The sequence below is a fragment of the Zophobas morio genome, unplaced genomic scaffold (assembly GCF_036711695.1).
Source record: "Zophobas morio isolate AGI-343-1 ecotype UQ-CSIRO unplaced genomic scaffold, CSIRO_AGI_Zmor_V1 ptg000024l, whole genome shotgun sequence".
NCBI classification, from domain to species: domain Eukaryota; kingdom Metazoa; phylum Arthropoda; class Insecta; order Coleoptera; family Tenebrionidae; genus Zophobas; species Zophobas morio.
Genome location: NW_026972129.1, coordinates 12,230,811 through 12,257,170, shown reverse-complemented (window position 1 = coordinate 12,257,170; position 26,360 = coordinate 12,230,811). Strand labels below are relative to the sequence as shown.

Sequence of the window (26,360 nt, the reverse complement as noted above, 5' to 3'; positions counted from 1 at the left end):
AATACAATATGATCGTAAGGAGAAGTGAAGTGTATAACGTTCGTCAGAGAACCAGTAAGATAAGCTAATGGCGGTAGGCAATATACGTACAAAGTGGGTAATGTAGTTTAAATACCTAGGAGTAGAAATATTAAGCCACCACGACCCAGTAAAAGAAATAAAATCACAAAGAAACAAAGTTGCTGCTATATGGAATAACAAATGATAGATAGCAAGGGTAGAATATATAAAAGACCTATGCAAGACAGATAATGATCTATGGTACATACAGACTTAAAATGCGGACATAACTAAAACAAAAGTGTGCTAAAAACTGGAAAATTTCTAAGAGACAGAATAGGAGACGAGAAGATTAGAAAGCAATGTGGAGTAGAGAACATGTCGGATGGGACCAACATGTAAAAAGGATGCAAGAAAACCAATTTGCATGAATTGTCTTGCACTGGAAAAACCACCACCTAAACGGTGGCGATCTAAGAAAATAATTCCCGGGATTAAAAACAGATCCTCGTATTTCTTCAAAGACTGAAGAATATTAAAATTTTAAGCACTGGGATGGAATCAAATGTTTTGTAAACCTTTGGATTCTGTTGGATCTGATCTCTATGGCATCCATGTTATAGAAAAATGTTAATAAACATTTGATTTTGAAATTCGACTCAAATACTGTAATGCATATTTTTAAAGTTTAGTTTTTTAGTGTAATTTTGTAATATTCTTAATTGTAGCTGCTTAAATTTAGTCTCTTTATGATTGTATTTCTCAAAGCAAGTAAAACAAATTATTTTCAGTTGCGTGTACAACTGAATTTATACTCGTAATGTGTTTAATAGCCCCCTTCATGGTCATGGTTTATTTTGTAACAACATAGAAAACAGTATTGATGTTTTCAAGCATTGATCACTATTTTTTAAATGTGAATGAACGACTTTAGAATAAGTCCTAGATATAATACTTAGCACCCATTTAATTTTTTGACCTTAGACAGTCACGCGGAGAAGATAAGATTATTTTGTAGTTACTAGATACGAAAAGATATGTCACGACTTAGATTTGTTGTGGTCGACAACCAGTGCGTTTCACCATGGCAAAATTAAGCGTAGATTTACCAGATATTGAAGTAAGTACACATTTTTTTTATAATTAGTCTTTAACTACTATTTCCTACAACGTGCACTTGTTAAAATGAATTATTTATTTATTTTTAAAGAATATTCTTGCTTTAAATCCACGAGTGCGTTCCCACTCTACTTTATTACCATCTGTTGTGACGAAAACAAATAAGAAACACTGGAAGCGAAACGCTGATAGGAAATGCCAGGTACCTATTTTAAATAATGTTTGTTTTAGTGATTAGTAATAAAAATAATGTTTAGAGTTGTTATGACCTTGAAAACGACTTTTCTGATATTAAACCCACCACGCTAAGTGAAAGAGGTGCATTAAGAGAGGCTGCAAGATGTCTAAAATGCGCCGATGCGCCGTGTCAGAAATCTTGTCCAACTCAGCTAGATATTAAGGCATTTATTACGAGTATTTCCAACAAAGTAAGTATAAAATACACGAACCTGTCATTATTTTAATGAGAGTATTATGTTAGAATTATTATGGCGCCGCTAAAGCCATTTTCTCGGACAATCCTTTGGGAATTACTTGTGGCATGGTATGTCCTACTAGCGATCTCTGCGCTGGAGGCTGTAACTTACACGCTTCCGAAGAAGGCCCAATTAATATTGGAGGGTTGCAACAATTTGCGACTGAAGTTTTTAGTAAAATGGGTGTTAAGCAAATTAGGGATCCTAAAACCCCTACCCCTAAAAATTTTTCCCAAAAAATTGTTTTGGTTGGAGCTGGACCTGCGTCACTGTCTTGTGCTACATTTTTAGGACGGTTGGGATATACAGATTTAACCATATACGAAAAAGAGGATTTTGTGGGAGGCCTGAGGTACGTACAATTTGTACGAAAAAACACTGATAAACAAAATTCTCTCTCAAATGTATATACAATTTTTAATAGAATGGAGAACGAAGTGAGGAACCATACACTTCTCATAAGTGTTTTATTTTGTTATTTTCAACGGACTTGCAAACCTAGTTCAAATATCGATAAAGATTTATTATCGGATTAAACAAAAAAACAATTTTGTAATAGTTAGATAATTGTGTAGAAAAATATTCCACTTTAAACGTCATACTTGATCGATTGTCTGTATTTTCATAGCTGATTACACATTACTTTGCTTGTCTTCTATTTTAGTTTGTTATTTTAATTTTCTTTTACCAAAAATAGGGATAAGTTGTTTATGTTAACGGTTTCCTTGATTCAAAACCATGTTATTGAAAATGAGAGCATCAATTACGATAAATTCTAGCTCTGTTTTTATCCTTATTTTTATTATTTCGAGGCTATATGTTTAGGGCGTCAAATGGTATTTTTTGCTGCGATATTTCAAATAACTAAGAAGTTCTTTATATTTATCCCTGGCGTTAAGAAAAAAATGTAGTGGGCAAGTGTAAGCTAATATTTAAACTAATGGTTGCAGAACATTTTTCGAATACTTTTCTCCTCCTGTAAACTGCAGCATTGTCTTTCAACTTACGCTACAAACTTTTTCCGTGTAAAAAAATAAGTATTATAGTCGTTGTAAAATCTATTGCTTTTGTAACTATTAAAAATAAATGTTTATCGTTTATAGAGGAGTGATTATGAGAATTGGGAGCTATGCTATACAGTCCAAAATCAAACAAATTACAAGCTAATAAATTTTTAACAAATACATTTTTTTTTAGTTCTTCTGAGATACCGCAGTACCGTTTACCAATATCTGTGGTAGATTTTGAAGTTCAGTTAGTTAAAGACTTGGGAGTTAAAATAGAGACCGGCAAAGCTCTGTCCAAACATGATTTAACAGTGGAAAAACTTTTACAAGATGCTAAAGCAGTTTTTATTGGAATTGGGCTGCCTCAACCTAAACTCAATCCTTTATTCAAAGGTCTAACACCTGAAATGGGTTTTTATACATCAAAAAATTTCTTACCAAAAGTAGCAAAGGCTAGTAAACCAGGTTTATGTTCTTGCAAGTCCATTTTACCCAGCATGAAAGGAACGGCGATTGTTCTTGGTGCAGGAGATACTGCTTTTGATTGTGCTACCTCAGCTTTGAGATGTGGTGCAAGAAAAGTATTTGTTGTGTTTAGAAGAGGTTTTACTAATATTAGAGCAGTTCCCGAAGAGGTAAAAATTTTTTTCTCTATAAAACGAAACTTAAGAAGTTAAAATTAACGTTTTTAGGTTAATTTGGCCGTTGAAGAAAAATGCGAGCTAGTTGGATTCTTATCACCACACAAAGTAAATATCAAAGATGGAAAAATTGTTTCGGTTACTTTCAGTAGAACGGAAGAAAATGAAGAAGGAAAGTGGGTCCAAGATGTTGAACAATTAACCACAATTAAAGCGAACTACCTTATATCAGCTTTTGGCTCTGGACTGGAAGATCCTGATGGTGGACAATTTTCACTGAATCTGTTTAAACACGTTATTACACACCATTTTTAGTTATCGAAGCACTGAAGCCTCTTAGTTTGAACGAAAATAAATTACCAAGTGTTGATCTCAATACAATGCAGTCCTCTCATTCAGCTGTATGGATTGGTGGAGATCTTGCAGGTGTAGCAGAAACAACAGTCGAAGCTGTTAATGATGGAAAAACTGCTGCGTGGTATATTCACTGTTTTTTGGAAGTATGACATAATTGTAGTTGTTATTTGCATATAAATATATAAATTTTAGGGTTTACCTAATACAACAAAACCAAGTTTGCCACTTTTCTATACAGAAATCGACGATGTTGATCTGTCTGTTGAAGTATGTGGTATGAAATTTGAAAATCCTTTCGGTTTAGCATCCGCACCTCCAGCAACCAGCACTGCTATGATTAGAAGGGCGTTCGAACAAGGATGGGGATTTGCACTTACTAAGACGTTTTCGCTTGATAAGGTATTCTTGTTGCTTTTAGAATGATGTTGTAATGCAAAATCATTAACTTTTAGGATTTAGTAACAAACGTTTCTCCTAGAATTGTTAGAGGTACAACTTCTGGACACAATTATGGTCCTCAACAGAGTTCTTTTCTTAACATAGAACTAATTTCTGAAAAATGTGCAGCCTACTGGTTACAAGGTGTTAAAGAATTAAAAGCCGATTTTCCCACGAAGGTATGTCTGCCAAAGATTAAAATAATCACAACTTTACTAACGTTCTTTAGGTCATTATTGCTAGTATTATGTGCTCGTACGATGAAGAGGACTGGAAAGAACTCTCAAAAATGGCCGAAGATGCAGGAGCTGACGCTCTAGAACTGAATTTAAGTTGTCCACACGGAATGGGTGAATCTGGAATGGGATTAGCTTGCGGCCAAGTAACTCTTTAAATTTGTCTATAAAATAGTGATTACGCTTCTCAATTTTTAGAAACCAGAACTGGTAAAAGGCATTTCTGAATGGGTGAAAGCCACAGTAAAAATTCCTTTCTTTATAAAATTAACCCCAAACATAACCGACATCGTTGAAATAGCGCAAGCCGCTTACGATGGTGGGGCATCGGGAGTAGCTGCTATCAATACAGTTTCAGGATTAATGGGTTTAAGCTCTAACGGCACGCCGTGGCCAGCAGTTGGTTTAGATAAACGTACCACTTATGGAGGTGTTAGCGGGAATGCGACGAGACCCATCGGATTAAGAGCGGTTTCTGCGGTTGCCAACGCTTTACCAGGTTTCCCGATTTTAGGCACTGGCGGTATTGATTCAGCCGATGTTACGTACCAATACTTGCAAGCTGGGGCGGCTGTCGTGCAAATTTGTAGCGCCATACAAAACCAAGATTTCACGTTAATTGATGATTATATCACGGGATTAAAAGCACTCCTGTATTTGGATGGCCGAATGCCAATGTGGGACGGGCAAAGTCCGCCAACGTTTAAACATCAAAAAGGGAAACCCGTCGTCCCAATACGTGTAGCTGACAATAAAGTAAAAGTTGTAATAGTGAAACATTAACATATAAAAAATATTTTTTTAGGCTTTACCACATTTTGGTCCATTTATTGCACAAAGAAAGGAGAAGGCCAAGAGTTTGAAAGCTGATGTACGTTTACATCACGATGGACGTGCGAATGGTTATTCGGTGACGGAAGAAAACGGCCAGAGCAATATACCAAAAGTTGCTGATATTATAGGAAGAGCTTTGCCTCAAATAGGGGCATATAAAAAATTAGACAACACAAAACAAGTGGTAGCCTTGATTGATGATGTATGTAAATTGTTCTTTGCAAGTTAAGATATATGTAAGATGATTTGTTCTAGGATATGTGTATTAATTGTGGAAAATGTTATTTGACTTGCAACGATTCTGGCTATCAAGCGATTTCTTTTGATCCAAGTACTCATATACCGCACGTAACTGATGATTGTACAGGGTGTACACTGTGTTTGTCAGTTTGTCCTATTATCGACTGCATAACGTGAGTCTCCAAAATAGTTAGACATAGTTTTTAATTTTTTTTTTTTAGTATGGTGCCGAAAACCATCCCACATGTGATTAAAAGAGGCCAGGCTGTTAAACTAGTACATGCTTTGGATCCTGCCGCTGTTTAAATAAAATGATTTTAATTGCATAGAGTCCAATATAGACCAAAATTAGAAAGCAATGTTTTAATATATCGATTGTAAAATTATTATTAAATGTTATCTCTTTAAAATAAGATTACATTATTAACCCCGCATATTGATCAATTATTGCAGTGGCAAATATGGAGGGAAGCTCGATCTGGTAGATCTGTTGTGGATCCTGATTCTGTTTTGTCGTCCACACTTACGGTAACGTCCGTTTCCCCAGCTGAGCTAACGGTGTCAATATTGGAAAAGGAAACTTTGATACTTCTTGATGATCTGTTTTGCCCTAAGGCGTTTGCTGCATAGCATACTTCGTCACCGCAGTAATTGTTGAACGCTGGGCATGAGTAAGATTCACAAAAATCGTCTTCGGATTCATGTTTTCTTCTTCCGCGAATAAAATGACAACACCAGTTTAGGAGACACACTGCTATAAGCATCTTGGCTGCGATAGCTATCGCTAAAATCTGAAAAATACAATTTAGTGACTTTTTGTCATTTTGAACCAATATTTTCTAACTTAAGATTTAGAGTGTTTAAGTTGAAGCAGTAATCATAGCTAAAAGCGGGGGCGGCTGGTGGTGGAGGGCACAAGGTCACGCACTCTCTCAACGTCTATAACGTCTACACTGGACATAGCAAAATAGTAATTTTGAATATTTCAAAAATTATCCGGAAGTGTGTTTATAATTATCAAAACTAATTTTTTTATGTTGCTCCATTTATATCAGATGTATCAAAACTTACATCTAAGGTAAGGTCTCGATAAAAGCGGAGACAAATCATTCATGATTCATTTAGACGTTGTGTTGCCATGGAAACCGCGCCTCTAGTCGTTGTATTTGGCTGGAATCAGGTCATATTTGAAACAGTGACCGCGAGTGAAATTATTTGATTTTAGATAAAAATAATGAATTCATTTGAATATTTAATAAAAAATTGTCCTCTGTCTTTACGACGATAAAATTGTAGTGAAAAATTTAGGGAGAGGCACCTCCGATTTATTAATAAAAAAAGTGTTCATGGCAAAACGTGAGACTTTCATAAATATTTTAATAATCACAACATGTGTAATAAATTTTTGTGGGTGTGTGGTTGTGAAAAAATAATAAATTGTTTTGTTTTGTGTGTCTCCTCAGTAAGGAGTTAAAACCAAAGGTATGTGGATAAACATTTTTTTTACTTTTATTGAATGTATGTCTGTATTTATTTATTTACCTCACACAATTTTGTCTATTAACTGGTAACAACAGCCTGCTTTATATCTTAATATTTAACTCATCAATCAAATTGTGTTCCCCCGTTTCAAAATATCACGAGCTGTCACTGGCTAGCAACAAACAAAAATTAAAAGAAGCAATGAAGAGACTAGAAAAAACGTCCAAAAATGGGACTATACTTAAATGAAACAAAATTGAAGACAAACCAACAATTTAGAAAAGGACAATACCTAAAATATGTGTACACACGAAAAGAGTAGTACAATTTAGAAGAGAGTTCAAGATTTACATATTTAGGAGTAGTATTTACACGAAGATTAGATATGGAGACAGAATTATAGGCAAGATTAATGTCAGGAAATAAATGCATCCACGTTTTAGAACATTACTTATTAAGAAGCAAAAATACACCTAGAAAAGCAAAGGTAATACTTTACACGGCAGTGTTACCACTAATAGTTATGTATGCAAGTGAATCGTGGACAACAAACAAAACAGAACAGAAGGTTATTAAGGTAAGTAGGTATGTGAGAAGGAAATACTACAGAAGATTTTTGTAAGAAACGTGGAAGATGGTATGTGGTTAAGAAAGGCACATCAAGAAATGGGGGAATAATAAGTACTAGTAAGCGGAGAAAGATAGGCAGCTCTGTAGTTTAGTGGTAAGGGCACCCGCCCGGGAAGGGGAAACGTTGGGTTTGATTCCCACGGGGCAGCAACATTTTTCTTCGCTTACCTGCATTTGCAATTTAGAACAATTTTTTTTAAATACGGATTTGAATGAGCAAATATTACAAAAATTTTTACACACTTCGTAGGTTCTGCATGTATATTATTTATGATTTCTTTTCTGTATTTTCACATACCTTGTAATATAAACGGGGATAAATCTCTACATATCTGTATACAGTATCATAGGAATTTACATTGTGAAATCTTTAAGTCGTGTTAATAGTTTTTCCAGTTCGAATTTCTAAATTATTTTTGGTACACCTTTAGTTCACATTACTTTTTATAAGTTCTGACAGTGGCGGCTGGTGACCTTTTGAAATGGGGGGACACAATTTGATTGATGAGTTAAATATGAAGATATAAAACAGGTTGTTATTACCAATTAATAGACGAAATGGTGTGACGGAAATAAATACAAAAATACATTCAATAAAAATAAAAAAGGATTTCTCCACATATCTTTTTGCCTTCGGTGTTCATGGCATCTAAAAGTTCATTTTGGACCTTTGCTTCTTTCAAATGATCTGATAAAGTCTAATTCAGCCATAAAATCAATCAGACCTCGAAATATACCTGGATTTTGTGATTCCCTACTTTCGTCATGTCCACGTAAAGCAAATTCAAACACTCCACAAAATTTTATGCACATTATCAATCGGCGTAATATATGGCGATTTTTGTGGACCCTTGCGTTATATGCCCGAATATTATTAATATAAGCGGTGTGTAGTTGTTTCCGAATGTCTGTATTATCGAGAAGATTATTCAAGAATATTTATCATACGTGTTCGCGCAGAATGAAAATTAAAATCCGCGATAATAACTCAACCCTCCAGAGCACGATCGCAACGGACTCACAAACCAGTTGTATCAGGCGCATATCAGGCGGCTACGACGTGTAGTTTCCATGGCAACCATGTAAACAAAACATCTAAATCAGCCATGATTCGGTCCATTCGGTCTTTGTGCCGGGCTTTTATCAGCATTTCATCAGAAATAACATATCATATATCCAAGAGACATCTTTAGATGCAAGTGGAAGTAAGTTTTGATACATTTTATACAAGTGGAGCGAGATAAAAAAATTAGTTTTGATAATTATGACACAAATTTTCGGATAATTTTTTAAATATTGAAAATTACTATTTTGTTATGTCCAGTGTGTTTGTAGACGTTGTAATTTTGGGGGGCACGTGCCCTTGTGCCCCCCGGCACCAGCCGCCCCTGAGTTCTGATAAGAAACCAAAGAAGTAAAAATAGTACAATTAAAAATGATATTTAATTTTTTTTTTGAAATGTGTCTCCTGACATACATACAAAAAAAATACCCATTTATATAATTCAAGCTTCAAACAGTTGTGGCCTATCATTACCAATGTATTACGACAATCTTGCGTGACAATTGTAATTGTAATGACGGCAGACGACTAGCTTCAACAAATTAACTAAAAATCAGAATTGTTTTTTTTTTTTTTTTGGAAAAAATATGTAAACGAAGCATGTACCAAAAAGAATTTGGAAATTCGCACTAGAAAAACCATTAATTAGTACGAGCTAATAACATCATTAAAACTTAAATAGAACAATTTTTAGACTGTCTATATCCAGATTCAAAAATTTGAAGTCGGATTTATTAACCTTCAACATCTGAACACGTGCAAATCAGAGCGTTTAGAATTTGTGCACTTTGTTTGGTCCGAGGAATTTTTGTTTAAAATCTCAATGATAAACCAAAAAGTTCCTACGATCAAATTGATATAAAATTAGAGAAATGTTTGTTCTTTCACGGAAAAATTACCTACTTTTTTAGAGCGTTGTTCCACATACCAAATTTGATTAAAATCGCTTTAGTGATTAGTTTTAAACAAAAATAATGTGCACATTGTATTTTACTTGCTCGGAATTTTCATTTTACGGTATTAAAAAAAAATTATAATAATACGATATTGTTATCTGCATTATCGTATAAAAATATTAAACAAAACCGATACACCTACACCGGTGATGAAGATTGTGCTGTTTCGATTGAAAGGTCTCATATAATAATAAACATAAAACAAAAACGTGGGCGGTACATTATTTCTCTTCCCTAACATAGAAGCAAAATACCTCTTTATCTTGCCTCTTGATTCCTTTCTTTTAATTTTTTCATTATCGACAAAATCAATATCACAAAGCTATTTTTTTGCAGTTTTGGGGCAAATTTGGAGAATAAGGCAGTTTTTCATTTAACAATCAACGAATCAACAGTCTAATTCTTGAGCAATCTAACAGACGCAAGCTGAATTTTAGCTCCGTTTGTGACGAAATGACACATCGCTTGTAAATATATTACGCATTCTTTATTTTCTATGTCAGGAACAACAAATTATATGAACCATATTTGTACACAACACAATTACAGCGTTACTTTTGTTTAAAGTAATCTGACAACCCTTTTAATCACATCATTTTAAGTTGATATAGTGGTATTTGTTCACTGTTGCAATGCTCTAGGGAGACCTCTCTCATTCTGGGTCATCAGTAACTTACTTCCAACGATGCTCTTAATTTGACATCTTTGTTATAAATCACATTCGATTTATTATCATTATTATCTACTTAGCCATTTTTGTTAAGAAAACTTAAATTTAGGTGTTATCTACTTACTACTAAAGCTAATATTGTCATGATTAACTTTTCTCTATTAGCCCTTTCCCACGTATTAAGTTCGATATTGCACATATGGAAGGTATTTAAGGTAGGATGATAGGCGCCTTCTGAACAGGCTGAAGTAGTCCATCCTTCATCACACGTACATTCTCTTGTAATATTATCGAGACTACCGTGGTGGCATTGAAAATTTACCTAAATTATAAACACTATAAAATTTTTTTTGACAGAATAAACAATACAATGTACCAAATTAGAAACACTGTGACATTTTTCGACGTATCCACCTTCTATCATTTCTAAGTCAGATTTGCAAACTGGTTCGTGAAGTTTTCTGCAAACATTACTTCTCGGCAAATATACAGCGTTTGGAGGGCATTCTGGAACTGGCTGGCACATTTTAAGGTCTTTATTGAGGTAACTTCTTCTTGACGAATATTTAACAACGCAATCAATCGGACAACAGCCTTCAGAGTTACTGAGATCTTGTGAACTGCACGTGTGTGATGAATCACCTTCAAAGTAAAATATGATATTGGGAAAAAAACGAACTATTATTATCTTGTCAGTGATCTACTTTAATCGTTCTTATTTTATAACCCACACTAATAAAAGCTAACTTAACACAGAATCGAGATCACATAAGTCAAAAAACAGCTTCGGGACGAATACTGCGTGAATTTTTTGGTACACCGTACTTACCTTCGTCATCCTCATATACCTTATTTGAATCAAAAAATATTTCTTTTCTAACTTCTTCGACGTTATCGTCAGTTTGAAAGTGCAAGGATACGAGACATTTTCCAACTCTATTTCGTAAGTACTAAAAATTTATGTGCTGTAAAAAGATAGCAACCTTTCAATTTCATACCAAATTTGGATAAATAAGTGTAAGGTTTTTTACGCTTTTACTATCTATATATCCCATATCGCCTCCAAGTAAATACATATAGTCTGATGTTTCCAAATACGGATCTCCTTCGACACATTCCACGTTATATATCGACACAGGCATTTTGAAATCAAAAGTGTTTTCTGCTGTTAAAACTAAAAATATCTTTGTGGTGATTATAAAAGGGTGCGTAAATATTCTTACAAAAGATCATTCCTATGTCATCCTTCCTAATTGTGTACAAACCCGAGTTCTAGGGAAAAATTTTTTTTCAAAATCTATAGTGCAGTGAAGGAAAGAGCTTACTTGTACGACAACTGTGCTAAATGTTAACTTCATGTTTAATAAAAGGTAAAATAAAAATATGAACATGAAATGTAACGGCACATGACACTGTCATTATTACGAAATGCCAAAACACAGATCTTACTTTGTTTTTTTATAAAACAGAATTCATTCCTTGATTTATTAACCTATACCAGTAAAATGCGGTTTTTCTTGAAAACGTTGTGTTTCAACATTCATTTTTCAATAATTATCATACTGCTTCAGATTCATTATTATAATACCCAGTGTTTGGTTAAAAGGGAAACATTTTGAAAATATTATGAAAATATTATAGTTTTCAAAAATAAGTTGGCAATAACTTGATGAAAGTGACACGAAAAACACATTACGGTGAGAAGAGTTATATGAAAAAATAAATTACTTTTCTAGGTATTTGAGACATTTTAGTATTTGTAGGTGAGGCTAAAGCTTCAGGTTTAAATTTTGATTAACGAACCTTTTCACTTGACTTATTCTACAAAACTGGAAATGTCTCGATATTTCATGACTCCTAGAGTATGAAAACATAGGTCTTCCGTTTCTCTGTCGTCCGAGGTCTCTTGGCGATTTTATTAGATATATAATTTTCAACAGTACTGAAAAAGGTATTACATGTTTTTTTATCCGTAGTTTTATTTTAATTTATAGGGGTTATTAAATCAAATTTTCTAATTTGTCTAAGAAGATAGATTTGCTTTATTGTACTTCAGGGGCGAGGGAAGTTTTGTCTAAATAAGTTTAAACCAATTTTTCTAAGTAAAGTAATTTATGAGCAATTACTTCTTTAAAAAAGAAGAGGATTTATTTATTTATTAGATTTGGGTAGTTGTTAATAAATCTACATCAGTACGTTCTTTTTTGACTAAAAAATAGTACGTTTTAACTACTTCAGAACCGTTTCCACTAACTTTTTTTTAAAGATCCTTCATAATACATTCGGGTTCGGGTTGGGTAGGAGGTATGAAGTCGAATGGATACTTTCAGTTGTTCGTTTTTCACTCAGCAAGTTTATTATTCTGAAGACGCTTGGGAATATAAAGTCAGGAATAAATATATTTCAATGTTGTCAGTTTATTTCTGTATAAACAATATTGCACCATAATACCTATATTACAATAAGCCCATTTGTGATACAATAAACAACATTTTTAGAAGCTTATATAAAGGCGAGATATAGAGAGCAAGCCAGCAAAAACAAAGAAGGGTACAAACTACCTGAAAATCTACAGAAATGTTAAACTACAAAGTAGTCGTAACAAACAATTCTGGTCGACTGCAGAAAGAAAGATCAATGTACCATAATTTAACCACAAAGTTACTCCCCAGGCGCATTTCACTTGCCACATTTCTGCTGCATTAACATCTCTCAAAACTAGTTTTAAAAAATATTATTATGTGCGTCAACTATGAGCAGAAAGCAAAATACGCTCGGGAGTCGTGAGAGCACAGACCGTTCATAAAGTGTGGAGCGTATGGACAATTTGTGCCCTAAGTTTACATTATAAAACTTCAAGTTATCACAAGACTACATTTACTAAAACAACATTATTATTAAAATATTCAGTTCCAAAATCAGAGTCACCAAAAATTGGACAGATGCAGTGATCTCGATATTGATAATCGTAGACGTGGCTACAACGAGGTCTGACAAACTTCTTATATAGGTACATTTCTTATTAACAATTATTTCCTAAAATGTCTTCGTGTCAAAATCATACATGCGGAGCGAAAGAAAGGGGAAAATGAAATGAGGTGATGGTTTTGACACTCAGCGTTTTGATATTAGTATAAAAAGTATAATTTTTAAGTAATACGAAACGAGTTGATATTATTTGTATGACGGACCACTAATGAATCTTAAGGGTGGTCCAGACGACGGCGCTTGGGTGGTTCACTGCACCTATTTCACAATTTACTGTTCGCGACCGGCCATTTATCACGAATAACGCCTCACTCGCAGGCGTCACCATGTACTGCCCAAACAAACCTGAAAATATTCGATTAGAAGTAAATTCATAGAGCAAAGAAATACCAAGGATATGTTCTTAAAGTAACAGATTTACGCACACCTTAAGACGAATATTTGTATCGCGTATTCAGTGAGAGCAAATATATGTATAATTCACAACATAGAAAACGAAATACATTTTATCTCTATGTCATAGTTCTGACATTGTCACCGCGCGTCACTATGACGTCAATCAGCATCATTTGATTACTCAGTTAATCGTCTTAAATTTCAAAACTGTACTTTCGGCGATATAACCACATTAAAGCCGCACTGTATATAAATAATGAACATTTTCGTAAGGCTGTAATTTAATATTTAATATTACACACTTATCAAAGGATCAAGTTACGTTTTCATCCTTTAACCACAATTTGTTAATCCATATAAATCAACCTGGAGTATCTTCACATCCGAGCGAAATACACTGTCTGTGTGTATCCTGGAAATGGTTTTTAATTTTGCCAGAAAGTTATAAATTTCGTCACATAAATCATTTTATAAAAATTTTTGTCGGAACGGCCTCTCTACGATAATTCCTAAAACATTTTAATATGCAATTTTTTGGTAGAATGAACGTTTATAAAAAGCTACTCACTGTGAACGTTAACGTAGCATAAATTAATCGCTAAATGTATTATAAAAAATACATAACCCAGAGTAAAGGTACGTTGAATTAGTTTACATACAAAATATCGGCATTAAAAATAACAAACGAGCAAAGATTATGCATAGATTTTTTCTGTTTTTTTAATAATAGCAACTTCTATTTGAATTTCAGATTTAGGGAGATCGTACATACGATGTATTTGATTTTGCAAGCTGTCTATTGTAATACGATCCATTTTACCGACTGCCTAATTTCAAATTTTCTTGACACTTCACTATTAATAGAATACGAAAATGTATGTTGTTCGTTTCTGTATGTTCTTGGCAAGATACGTCCAGTTGGCATTTGGTTTCTTAATATTGTGGTGTCCCAGTGTGAATTTAAAATCTCGAGCGTCGGACGACCAGTAAGAAAAGGGAGTGATGTAAAAGAAGAAAAAAAAACCAAGAGGGTGGTTTTTGAGTAGGGTAGTTTGCCTCGGCGAGGTCCAATTTCTTGCTCTGTGCAGTTGCTGCATTTTGTTGTCTTTTTTCTGTTTTTTTCCAACTAATCAATCAGCCAACAAAACAATGGAGCTTTTTTCACTTTAGTTATAAATTCTTGGTTAGTTCTTCGTTCCCAAGCATTTTCAACTTTCTTAACTCCAAATATTTTTCCAAGAACCTTTCTTTCTATTTATGACATCATTTCAAAAGACCATTAAATAAATCTTACTTTAATGATTACAACATCAAATTCCTTTACTTGTGGTTCAAAAATATTTGAAACTTAATTATTTTAGATTTTTGGCAAGATACAAACATTTTTCTTTAAAAAGCATAAAACGCATTAGACGCACAGTGTTGTGACTTTCCGGTACAGGAACATGAAAAATAATAGAAAATTATAACTGAGGTGGTCGTGTTGAGGAAAGGAACTGTCTGATTTCGCTTTCTTCCTAGTTGGAAAAGGTATACTTACGGGCAGTTTGAAGTCCAAAGCAAGGTGTTTAGAGGCATAACTTGGACACTCTTATAAGGTGTGATGGATTGTTAATGGGTCGTTACATCTATTATAAAAGGGTTAGCCTTCGTATTATAGGTGATGGATGTGGTTAAGTTTATTTAGGTTCAAATAACTCCTTCACGTCTAGGAGGTCGCCCTAACCATTTTTGGATATTCGCTTTAATAGTGCTCAGTTGAGATGTTGCGACTATAACTGTCATTCTTGATATACATAGAGGTATTCTTTGACTTCAATTTGATTGCGTTGAGTTCCAGGGACAAACCAGAATTTGACCGAACTTGATTGACTTCATCGTTGATAATTATTATGACATTATGCAATGGGACCCAAATAAAGTGAACAATTTTACGGAGACTTGGAGGAGTGGGGCTATAGATTTTTTTGTAGTAGGCGCAATGATCTTAACAAAGCTGTGCAGAACACATTGGGTTGGAACGGGTGATGATTTCTACAGGATATAGGGTTTTTAACAAGCTAGAGAGTGGAACGGTTAGAATACAACGGGGTCTAGGAACGAAGGAGATTTATGACGATGTGGGAATTAACGGTGTGCAGTTAAGAGCTTTGTCAGTTTTGCAAGCATCGGTAAATACAACAGAAACAGTAGAAATGATACGTACCAGTGCCTGAAATTTGGCACAACAAACAAAACGGGAATCTAAAGTTTGTTTGGAAAAATTGGCATAACCCACGCTGTCTCGAAAATGTTCTTTAAATCAAAATTAAAACTTTGTCGGTATTTGAAAAGACGTTGTAAATTTTCGACTCCAACATATCTGGCAGGTAGCCGTAACTTTTAAAGGAATAAAACAGAATTTCAAGGGCATCATGTAGTTCTTCCATCGATAGTAGCTGATTCAAGAGAATAACCAGGGTTGGAATAACCATTAAGCAAAATAAATACGTGCTTAAGGTGTCAAGGGAAAAGGGCACCACAGACATTTTTCGTACCCGAATTTACCATGGTCCATGGGCGACATAGTTAATGATCCGATTTGTGACAAAATCCACTCGAAAATTCCTAAAGCTATATTTGAAATGAGAGTGTCTTATAATCCTCATCTGATACCAGATGGGAGGTACCTATGATAATAGAAGCAATTTTGAATCTTTCTCTGAAAATTTTAGAAACATTGGAGTATCTAGTTGAAGACCAGTCGCAAAAGGGAGATGCTAGAAAAGAAGCCAATAATCTTGCACATAAGATGCAATAGTTAGACTTTGTGAGTTGCATTAGCGGAATTGGTCAACTTGAAATTGGCCTTTAAGCCAAGTTCTAGAAAATGAGAATGTGAACTTAGGCACATGTGTAGATCTGTATAGATTATGAGTTGACGAACTGTTTACTTCACAAGATAAATTTGAAAGATATGAATGTCGACTATAAAGGCAGCTAAGCTAAACTGGCGTCTCATCAAATAGGTACCCAATGACGGAAATGCACCAGAAGTATATTTGGATGCCGGAGATAAATTTCTTTTCCTTTGACACAATTATTGACAAACTCGAAACGGAAATGAAAAGAAGAGGAAAGGTGTATAAAGAAATACCAGAGAGATTTTCATTCCTAATATATGAACCACATAATGACCTTTTATCATTTACTAACATTGAAAAAAATTTTCATTGCCGTCAAAAACCGATGATGGTTACCTAAAGGACTTCAACAGTAATTTCTCAGCTGAGCTTCAGCAGTTTCATTCATATGTGCCATAAGTTCAGTGTAGGAAAAGTGTAAAAACCAAACTCATGCTGAACTTCATAAAACAACTGTGGAAGACAATAATGCATTCGCGTTTTTAAATGTAGACGTTGACTTTCGTATATTAGTAACATTAAGGAGTACAAATTACACAGCTGAGTGTCCATTTTCTCGGTTGAAGGATACTAAAAATCCTGTCAGTACAACTATTTATGCACGAGCTATACTTTGACCAGAATTCTTGTGCGGAGTCTGCCTCAGGCGTCTATTGACTTCCACTAATTTTTATGCGGCAACCGAGATGGGTGGGGGGAAATTGTTGAGATGGACCGTAGTGAAAATTTTATTGCCATCGACAGTGGCACTCAAAAAAAATCCCTATCTTTTTTCAATATCACACGTTTGTCACCTAACACAACCAAATCAGCATGATTGTACCTTATGTCCTATACTAGAAATTAAAAGGAAATAATGCAATGTTACGAACTAGAAAACCATTTGTGCCAAAATTCTTAATCTTCTAAGTACTTAAGGCATCTGCGGGTCTTAATCCGGCCCTGGATGAGCACTTTCATCAAGTTGCACTGAACGAGGACTAATGAAATTCATATCCGAAGATTTTCGCAATAGAGCTGTCTGATTTAGATACTGGATACTGGATGGTACTGCTTTAATTTTTTTGATCTTCCTCCAAACTTCGGACACTGATGGAGTACCAGACGAAATGTTGAGACGTAGTGCCGCCATGATTCTTACTTTTTTTGAGGACATATTTTTCATGTGCACGAAGACGTCTGAATTTCATCAGATTTTTTGGAGTATTGCGACGTTTTAATCGATTGAAATTTGCTGTGCTCTGTGTCAGCGCTTCTTGGCATTTAGCATTTGTTTATGTGCATTTGAGGCTTTGTTCACGGCTGTTTCTCTCATAAGATGCGCCAAATTTGTTATTCTCTCAGTGGTAGAAGCTACAGCATCTAATGCGGTGAGTTGTAAATCCAATAATTTTGATAATAAATCCCTGCTATATTTAGTTAATCTCCACTATGGTTTGGGGTTATGCGTTCACTATTTGCAAGACCGACATGGATTCGGTAGCTATCGCTATTATCACGAAAAATTGATTTGTTTGATTATTTCAGAAATATCATAATCATATTTTATGTCCTGAAATTAATATATGTAGCGATTTATATTATTACTTACTTATATCCACGAATCACGAGATGAAGACTTTATCTCAAAAAATTATTATATAATAATAACTATTTCAAAAAAAGAAAACAAATTTATTCCAAATCATTTGTTACGATGTATTACTCACAGAATCGGGGAAAAACGAACATAATCCCCAAGAACTATCTTCAAGGTGCTTCGCGTTTCTACGATTTTATGTTTTTTATTTTGCCTTCACAATGGACTTCCAGTTTTATTGATGTATTTTGCCATAAAGATAAAATGTATAATAAATATTTGTGTGGATTTTGACTATCACTTCACACTTTACAAGAACAGTAACTGCATTGACAAAGCAAATTTTATAAAACAAATAAATGTAAACATCGTTCCGTGATATAATAAAGTGTAATTAACAAAAATCGTTCTCTAGTTTCCTAGTTTATTGCACAACGTACAAACAATAATAGGATTTTTTTTATCTCAAACTCGCAATTCAGATTTCAAAATGACCCTAAACAGCACCAGATACTTTAAAGTAAATGTTGCAAAAAATGCATTCACAAAATTTACAAAAGTTCTGAGATAGCACAGATTACGATAAATGATGAAACTTAGTGAATTTGAATAATTTAATCTCAATTTTGAGATAAGCGTTACCACGTGCACATTCGTGATGGAAGATTTTGAAAGTTACAGAATTTGTCGGGGTTTATCGGAGATCTAGGTCGTCTAGGAGAGCATCCAAAGGAGTGTCTAGAATGGATAAGTCTCTATTTGTTGTGGTTGAAGCAGTTCGCTTTTATTCCTGGAGTTTTTGAAGTCCTTTTGTTCCAAACTAGTTGCAGAAAATTTTCTTGAGAGCGTACTTGTAGCTTATGAATAATGTGTTATTCTAATCTAATCTTTTCATAAGATGAAATTTCATTAATTCAAAGCACGGTAGCTAATTGTAGACAAACTTTACAGTTTTCATCTGTTGATTAAGCTTTTACTATTCTCAGTGCAGGTCGACTGTTAAGTTTCGTGAAATGCAGTCATATTACAAATTAGTGTATTTAAGAAGTACAAGCGACCTCTAAAAAGGTAAATGAAGTATCTGTTTAACGTATACCACCTTGGAACCGTTCCACTTTACTGCCATAGAACTGGACGCTTCGTATTCGGCAGTCTATCGTTAATTTCACGGCGTAAATGTACTTCAGTTTTACAAAATTTTGTAACAAAGTTTTCTAAACTCAGGGTTTGTTGAACACATCGATCAAATTATAAAACCGTTCAAAAATATTAATCATAGTAAGTGTATGCTCTGTGGACGGAAATATTCGTTTCAATTTGGTGCAGTTTACTTTAAAAACGCTACATCTCCATGTTTTAAAATTCATAAGGAAATATCTATTAATGCATGAACTACTGGTCTCACCTGATCCGCTGATTGGTCTGTTAGGGTTGTTCCATTTGGTCAGTTTCATGGGAACTGCTTTCCCGACTCCAGTGATTATCTCCACTTTACCTGAAACGTGTGTTTATTTTTTTTAAACAATACAAATTTGAAAATCAAATAGGGTAACAAAAGTTTTATTTAATTTATAATTAATTCATCTAAAAGTAGCGCCAATCAGTCAATTTTAGCTGATCCAGCCGCTTCTACCGCATTTTTAATTGCGCCTCATAATATAATATGACGAAAATAAATAAATACAGATGTATAGAACAAACAGAAGCTTTCTGCGGTTTTCGTTAATTCCTTGTCGTGATGACAATATCATGTTAGGATTTTTTTTAACCTCGGGTTGATAACTTCCTTTCCCTAATTGGGTGACTTGTTATGTAAAACATGTCCATGTTTTGGTTTATTTATCATGAGAAATTTAAAAAAGGTACATATTTGGTTGATCAACCGTGGAAATATAATAATTTTTACGTCGATCGATCCTAAATAATTAGTAGCAGGTGATTCGACACATAAATTTATTAAATCCTCTGTCTTAGTTTCCAGTTTTTAAAAATTTCTTGTCCCTAAGTAATTATGTTTACGCTTCTTGATTTTGCATTATTTGTAGTTTTTGTGGTCGTACCAACCTGTTAATAAATTAAGGAATAAAATATCTTCTTTATCTTGGGCACTTGCGTAAATATCATAACTGTGAGTGGTTTGACTAGGATAGAACGTGACATCCGATATATTCAGGGTCGTTTTCACATCAAAAGAAAACACGAGTCCATTTTCTACAAACAGAAAAATCAGCAATATTTTATCTAAAAATAAAAGGGCCTACCTGTTATTTCTTGAACGATAAGGGTAGCCCTATTGTTTGTACGATCTAAAGTAACGAGTTTTCTGGAATCTGGAGATATGTACGGGATTCCAGGCAAATTTGGTTTAGTTCCAATAACCGTATCGGTTAGGTAATCCAGAATCAATTGACCGGTCGGCCTGTTAGTGACAGGTTCCAGACATTGCATTATTACTAAACCGTCTGTAAAAAAGTTAATTTTTAACGCTGAATCCGATCTTCGGCGGATCACTTACACAGCGCTGAAAACTGAATTTGAGTTGGAACGCAATTATAAGGGGTTAAGTCTACTGATCTCGTATATCTTAAATTAACGAGATCAAGTTTATAAAGACCTCTTTGATTGGTATGTGTTGCGTAGCCGTATTTGAAGCTGTAGTGCGAGAGTTCCTGAAATGTAATGAAAAGATCATTTAACAGACACGGTTTTTATAGAAGAAATACTTGATCCGGGGATGGAATGAAAAGGCCTTTTACTAAATCAAAATGCCCATCGATTGGTTCGGGATGCACTGTGTGGTGCTTCCTTTTCTGGCCGGCATCTCGGATTACCTAAAAAAAGAACAGTTAAAATTTGCAGCGATAAAAGCTTTCAGCGCTTTTCACCTGAATGGTTTTAATGCCGGTGTTGTTTGTTGATCGCCAGTTTAGAATCCACACCTGATCTAAGTGAGGAACGTGGAATAACTCCACCGGGTATTTATCAGTACTAACAACCTAAAATAATGACCTCAAGTTGTTATACTTTCTACTATAAATATTTTTAATGGAATCTTTGCCGTACTTACATCAACTACTACCATTTGAACTTTGGAAATAATAATAACTCTATCTCTTTCTGGTTGGCTTGCGTACACATATCTGTTAGCAACATTTATTGCACGTCCCCAGGAACACTTGATTCCTTTATCGCCGCACACGTATTCCTGAAAAATAAATTTGCTAAAACTGAAAATTTTTACATTTTTACGTCAATTTAAATCAATTCTAATAGCAACAGAACTAATTACAACTATTACTGGTGAAAATAAATGCCGTTAATGTTTTATGTTCTTTACAGTTCCGTTTTTTCGTCTGAATAAAATGTATTCAAACAGGATAATGCTATTATATACACCAAAGAAGGAAACAGCTGACTATTTTAAGATTCTGACCCACTCGAGTGGTTGCTTTATCTCGAAGTTTTTTGTTTACTTTCAGCGTATTACGGACGGTGAAAAAGGGTTATTTATTTACAAAAAACGAAATAGTATTGTTGAAAAACGACGTTTTAAGCAAGCTATGCTCTAACTTAATTGATTAAAAAAAAAACGCACAAATGTTTCACAAATTTTTTTACAAACATCTGACACTGACGAGAAATAGCTTCTGTGAAACTGAATGTGTATACAATGATGCTTTGAAATTATAATATTCAAAGTTACGTTCATTATGATACAAAAAATATGGACATTGTGAACAATAGATCGTTCCAAATGAATTCCGAAACACATTGAATTGTCGACTGTAAAACAAGCTTAAATTAATTACGGTTTTTGCACTGTTGTTTGCGTAAATATGAGCGTCATCAACTGTGTTTAAATTTCTAGTGTTTTTGCTTGTCTTTTGCAGCTACAAGAATAAAAGTCAGATTTCTAGAACTATCGAAATTGTAACTTCCGTTGCATTTTTTACAGAGTACCTTATCGGTGTGGGAAAAAAATTTCAAGTACAGTTCATTATTTAATAGGACTACTTTTCAAATTCAAACGTCTGGGAGAGAAGGAGGCTTGAAATTGTCATATCAGTATGAACGTCTTGGAAAAAAATAAAATTTTGTTAAATAAACCTCACTTGGAATATCCACCGTAACATATTTTTTTACTTGTGATTTAATAATCTACTTTGCTTTTAATTTTAGGCATACCGACTATTTTAAAAGAGAAATAGTAAAATAACGTTTTATAATTAATGTTAGAAAAAGAACTCGCTTAACAATTTTCTTTCAAGTTATGATAAATATTAACACTGAAGTAATAACGCCGAAATGGAAGCTAACATTTCTTCATTCCATATATATGAGCATACTCTGACGTCTCTATAAAATTGTTGATGAATTCATTTGTTTCACAAAGAACGAACAATTTAATTTCTAATATAATATACATTTATATTAAAGTTACTGCACTTATATTAACTAAGAAATTGAGGATGCCGTCGCAAAAAATATTAAATGAATCTTTATAAAAAATGTGGGTGTCCTACGATGGAACATTACTTACATTTGATTAATAATAACCTACTGACTCTTTACTTTTAGGTTTTCTCGACCTTTCATGACCCCTAGAGTACGAAGAAATAGGTCTCCAGTCTGTCTGTCTGTCGTCTAACTGGATTTTTATTAGACAGATAATCTCGGAGACTACTGCACCGATTGTTATAGAAGTTTGTACGTATATTAGGAATATCATGTAGATGGTAAACCGCTAACCAAAATTTGGCTAATCACCCCCACCAACAATTTGATGACGTCCGCCCATTATATTGCATAATTAACATTACCGATTTTGTATGAAATAATATACTCCTGTACTTGTAGTTTATGAATATTATCTTGATTTAGCTTATTATCACTATATATGTTTATTGTTTAATCCACCATGTTCTTCACCAATATAACACCCAACCTCCTTACTACAAATGTTCAACTTAGTGGTAAAATTCCTGCTTCACAAACCAACGACGGTATGAAACGATCGACGGTATTAAATTTAATAAAATTAATCACTCATTTTTTATTGATCAATTTAAGAAAAGTGAGAATACATATAACAATAAAATAATGATTTATTAAGAAATATATTAGAAACATTCAAAATGTTTTGTTCAATTAAGACTTATTAATAAATTTGGTCTTGTGTTTTGAGACGAAAAACTCATTCTAATCAACACATGTCTACGTGACATTCTTCAAACATTTCAAGCACTACGCATATTGCTGAAAAACCACTCATTCCGTTGGTTATCTGCTGTAAGTATATTTTACAATGTCCTACTTGTGCGGCGTCCGGCCAGAGGCAGATTTATAAGGATATGCTAGTGAGGGACCTCTTCTGGCCTAAACGTAGCGGAAAATAAAATTTGCTTGTTTTTAATTTGGTTATTATAAAAATACGATTTCGTTTTCCCCTGACCGTTTGTTGAACCATATGATCTTGACGGTCTAGGACAATTCGGCGCGGCCGACTTGGCGCGAGACATTTTGGCGCAGGGACACTTTGGCGCAGGGACACTTTGGCGTAAGCCATCTTGGCGCGAGCCATCTTGGCGCGAATGAACTTGCACCAAGAAAAATAGATATAAATATACAAAAATTGCACCCGTTGTTAGCATAACCTAATTTTTATACTCTCCAACGCGGGGAGGGGTAATGTCGACTTTTTAATGGACACACGGGCGCTTCGCGCCCTGCACCCCATTATAAACATACTCCTAAACGTGGAACTTCTTGCTCAGTGGATCATTTAGTTATTAGAATTTGTGGGAATGAAAATGTGTATTTGGTTGCCTACACTTAGCATAAATAACAGGGTGCCAACCAAAGTACGAGCAATAAATATTTTTTATATTATATACCGACGTACTCGCGCCAAGATGGCTCGCGCCAAGATGGCTTGCGCCAAAGTGTCCCTGCGCCAAGTTGGCTTTGCGCCAAAATGGCTCGCGCCAAGTCGGCCGCGCCAAGTTGGCCGCGCCAAGTCGGCCGCGCCAAATAGTCCCATTCCGTGATCTTGAGATTGTGCAAAATGCAAAATTGGCAATTTCCGGGCGTTCCAGTAATTTATGACTTGCAGCCAGTCAGTTACCTCCATAAAGAGCTGCCGCCGGCTGACGGTTAAGTTTTGTTTTCGGTATAGTTTTTCATTCTTATTTTGCTTTTCTATTCGTTCAGTAATTTTAAAAGTGTGCGGGACCTTCTACCCATTTATCAGCGAATTTTATTGTTTGTTAAAAATTAAAAAAATGTGCTTGCATATTTAATTTTATGCGGAACTATCCTTATTGGAATCAACACTGCTTACGGCTTTCAGATAATTATCACAGTTTTGTTCAAAATTAACCTTACAATTTATTCATTAAGTATTAGATTAATAATATGTCTGAGAGTAAATAATATCTAAGTGGAAGCTAAAAAAGGAAACTTCCAACATAACAACATAATGGAGTTGGTAAAATGTCGTGAAGTAGTCACAGTCAAGTTTTTTTACACCTCATCCTTCTACTTTCTTGTTTTTATTTTTCTACATATTTTAAAATATTGACAACATGTAAATTAAATTTTCTAGGCAACGGCACCAGAGGCTGCGGAAGTGTTATTTATGTCCTTGGTTTTTACTTTATATTGGTAACCACAAAACAAATATCGTAAAATTTAATTTTATAGTTTTTCAAAAAAGCGGGATTTGTAGGACTTACTTACTTCAGACGCGAGGGAAGTTCAATCGAAATAAACTTCGGCCAATTTCTTAGAATTGCTACAATTACAAATGATATCTTAAAAATGAATGTATGGATTGATTTATTTTATCTACTAAGTTGTTTCAAGAAAAGGTATTTCTGACATAAAGTGCATAAGAAGTTAGATGTTAATTAATTTTACGGATAATATTTGTGTCAAAACTGACGAAGTTTAAACTACTTGCATGTAGATTATTCATCGCTTTCTCTTCTTCTCATAAATAAAGACAAGTAATTTTAATGACATGCGACATGTAAATTAGTGAAGACATTAGCAGAGAAGATACTGTATTTGATACAAATACGATAACTGAACTAATGAAATAAGGTGCTGAGTGGATCCTTATGGATCTTATGATCTATTTTGATAAAAATGAACACAAAAGTGACTTTCGATGGTTAATGTGATTATATCTTACATTTGTGGCATTTCAAAGTTGATTACTTTGATTGAATTTTTTGATGGATTTTGTTGCCGTTATGACGATCCTGTATACCTACTTGTCAATAGGGTGTAAATTGTTTTTGGTACCAAGCATACGTTAATAGTTATTTACTATACCCGATGGAAAAATTGTCACACGAGCCGAAGGCGAGGCGAGTTGGATAATCCATCATTAAGAAACATTACAATACAAATATTGTGCAACATTTTATCTACTTTCAATAATTTTCATAAATGACACAGTATTTTTTTTATTCCTCAGAGGATAATTTGCCTTCTGATACTGAAGTGGCTGCTCAATCTGCTAAAGATACGTTAATTTCTCCTAAATCTAAAGGGCGTTACGAGATAGTGTACAAATAATTTGGCGAATGGAAGGAGGTTAAAAAAATTGGTGACGTTTTTGAAAAGCTTGTTCTTGCTGAACAAGCAGAGAAGTTAAAACCATCCTTTTATATGGTGAAGATATTCCCTGTTCCGGACGTTGATGTCGATTAAGAAGAATACTATTGATATCAGCAAATATGATCAGGTTGTGGCTTTCTTGAAGCGGAAATCAGAAGGTTACCGACCTAGAAAATTGTTATTTTTTTCCAAGGAAGACATAAATCGATTTCTTAAGGAAATTAATGATAAGAATTTCTTATTTATGAAGGTAAATTGGAGTTCATATTATATGTATATAAAAACAATCTCAAATTTATTATACTTTTAGGGTGTTTTGATAGTCGGAGTTTTTGGTGCTTGTCAACGCGAGAAGATCACAAATTTGACGACACGAGACGTTAGAGACGAAGGATAATTTATCAGGATCACCTTACTGAATTCAAAAACTAAAATTGTGCGGGAAATTGTTATATAACGAGAGGAAATGTAAGAATTTTGCGTTCCAGTCAGACCAAGCGTGACAGATTCTTTCTTAACTATAGGCGAGTTAAATGTACCTAGCAACTGGTACGAATAAATACAATTGGAAGAATTCCAAAGAAGACCGCTATTGTATTAGGATTATCTGAACTCGCGATTTATACGGGCCATTGTTTTCGTAGATTCTCGGTATCATTACTGGCAGATACTCTCAAGCGTCATGGAAGCTGGAAGTCGGGTAGCGTGGCAGAAGGAGA

The 26,360-nt window shown here is 34.2% G+C and overlaps 3 protein-coding genes across 4 annotated transcripts in view; 1 reads left to right on the top strand and 2 right to left on the bottom strand.

The window, feature by feature from the left end:
- The first annotated feature begins 1,010 nt into the window (after positions 1-1,010).
- Positions 1,011-5,761, top strand: Su(r) (suppressor of rudimentary). The gene is made up of 14 exons (XM_064064508.1): positions 1,011-1,120; positions 1,211-1,321; positions 1,377-1,547; positions 1,601-1,947; positions 2,793-3,237; positions 3,295-3,505; positions 3,559-3,743; positions 3,793-3,999; positions 4,053-4,217; positions 4,268-4,420; positions 4,473-5,030; positions 5,080-5,310; positions 5,364-5,521; positions 5,570-5,761. The coding sequence occupies exons 1-14, from the start codon at positions 1,085-1,087 to the stop codon at positions 5,652-5,654; spliced, it is 3,063 nt and encodes a 1,020-aa protein (XP_063920578.1). The 5' UTR covers positions 1,011-1,084; the 3' UTR covers positions 5,655-5,761.
- LOC135135457 (uncharacterized) lies at positions 5,710-11,564 on the bottom strand. Of its 2 annotated transcripts, none has more exons than XM_064064515.1 (7): positions 11,475-11,564; positions 11,373-11,421; positions 11,148-11,323; positions 10,979-11,099; positions 10,526-10,791; positions 10,274-10,471; positions 5,710-6,139 (listed from the first exon to the last, which is right to left on the bottom strand). In XM_064064515.1, the coding sequence occupies exons 1-7, from the start codon at positions 11,538-11,540 to the stop codon at positions 5,789-5,791; spliced, it is 1,227 nt and encodes a 408-aa protein (XP_063920585.1). In that variant the 5' UTR covers positions 11,541-11,564; the 3' UTR covers positions 5,710-5,788. The 2 variants fall into 2 exon arrangements, with proteins under 2 accessions (XP_063920585.1, XP_063920586.1); XM_064064516.1 differs by having other exon boundaries at positions 11,148-11,311.
- Positions 11,565-12,546: 982 nt separating this feature from the next.
- The window catches only part of LOC135135185 (follistatin-related protein 5-like), a 344,450-nt gene continuing 330,636 nt past the window's right edge, over positions 12,547-26,360 (bottom strand). The window contains exons 14-21 of the mRNA XM_064064188.1: positions 21,083-21,220; positions 20,901-21,011; positions 20,739-20,846; positions 20,531-20,684; positions 20,277-20,477; positions 20,080-20,226; positions 19,421-19,510; positions 12,547-13,482 (exon numbers count right to left, since the gene is read on the bottom strand). Coding sequence (XP_063920258.1) covers positions 13,343-13,482; positions 19,421-19,510; positions 20,080-20,226; positions 20,277-20,477; positions 20,531-20,684; positions 20,739-20,846; positions 20,901-21,011; positions 21,083-21,220 — 1,089 coding nt within the window. The 3' untranslated portion in view covers positions 12,547-13,342. The remainder of the gene's footprint in view (positions 13,483-19,420; positions 19,511-20,079; positions 20,227-20,276; positions 20,478-20,530; positions 20,685-20,738; positions 20,847-20,900; positions 21,012-21,082; positions 21,221-26,360) is intronic.

Bases quoted from the DNA above. Each gene is read 5' to 3' on its own strand.
- LOC135135457 (XM_064064515.1), bottom strand. From the start codon at position 11,540: ATGTTCATATTTTTATTTTACCTTTTATTAAACATGAAGTTAACATTT. The intron at 11,100-11,147 runs GTATGAAATTGA...ATAAATTTTTAG, and splicing joins CACTTATTTATCCAAATTTG to TACTTACGAAATAGAGTTGG. The intron at 10,792-10,978 runs GTAAGTACGGTG...TTTACTTTGAAG, and splicing joins GGTATATGAGGATGACGAAG to GTGATTCATCACACACGTGC.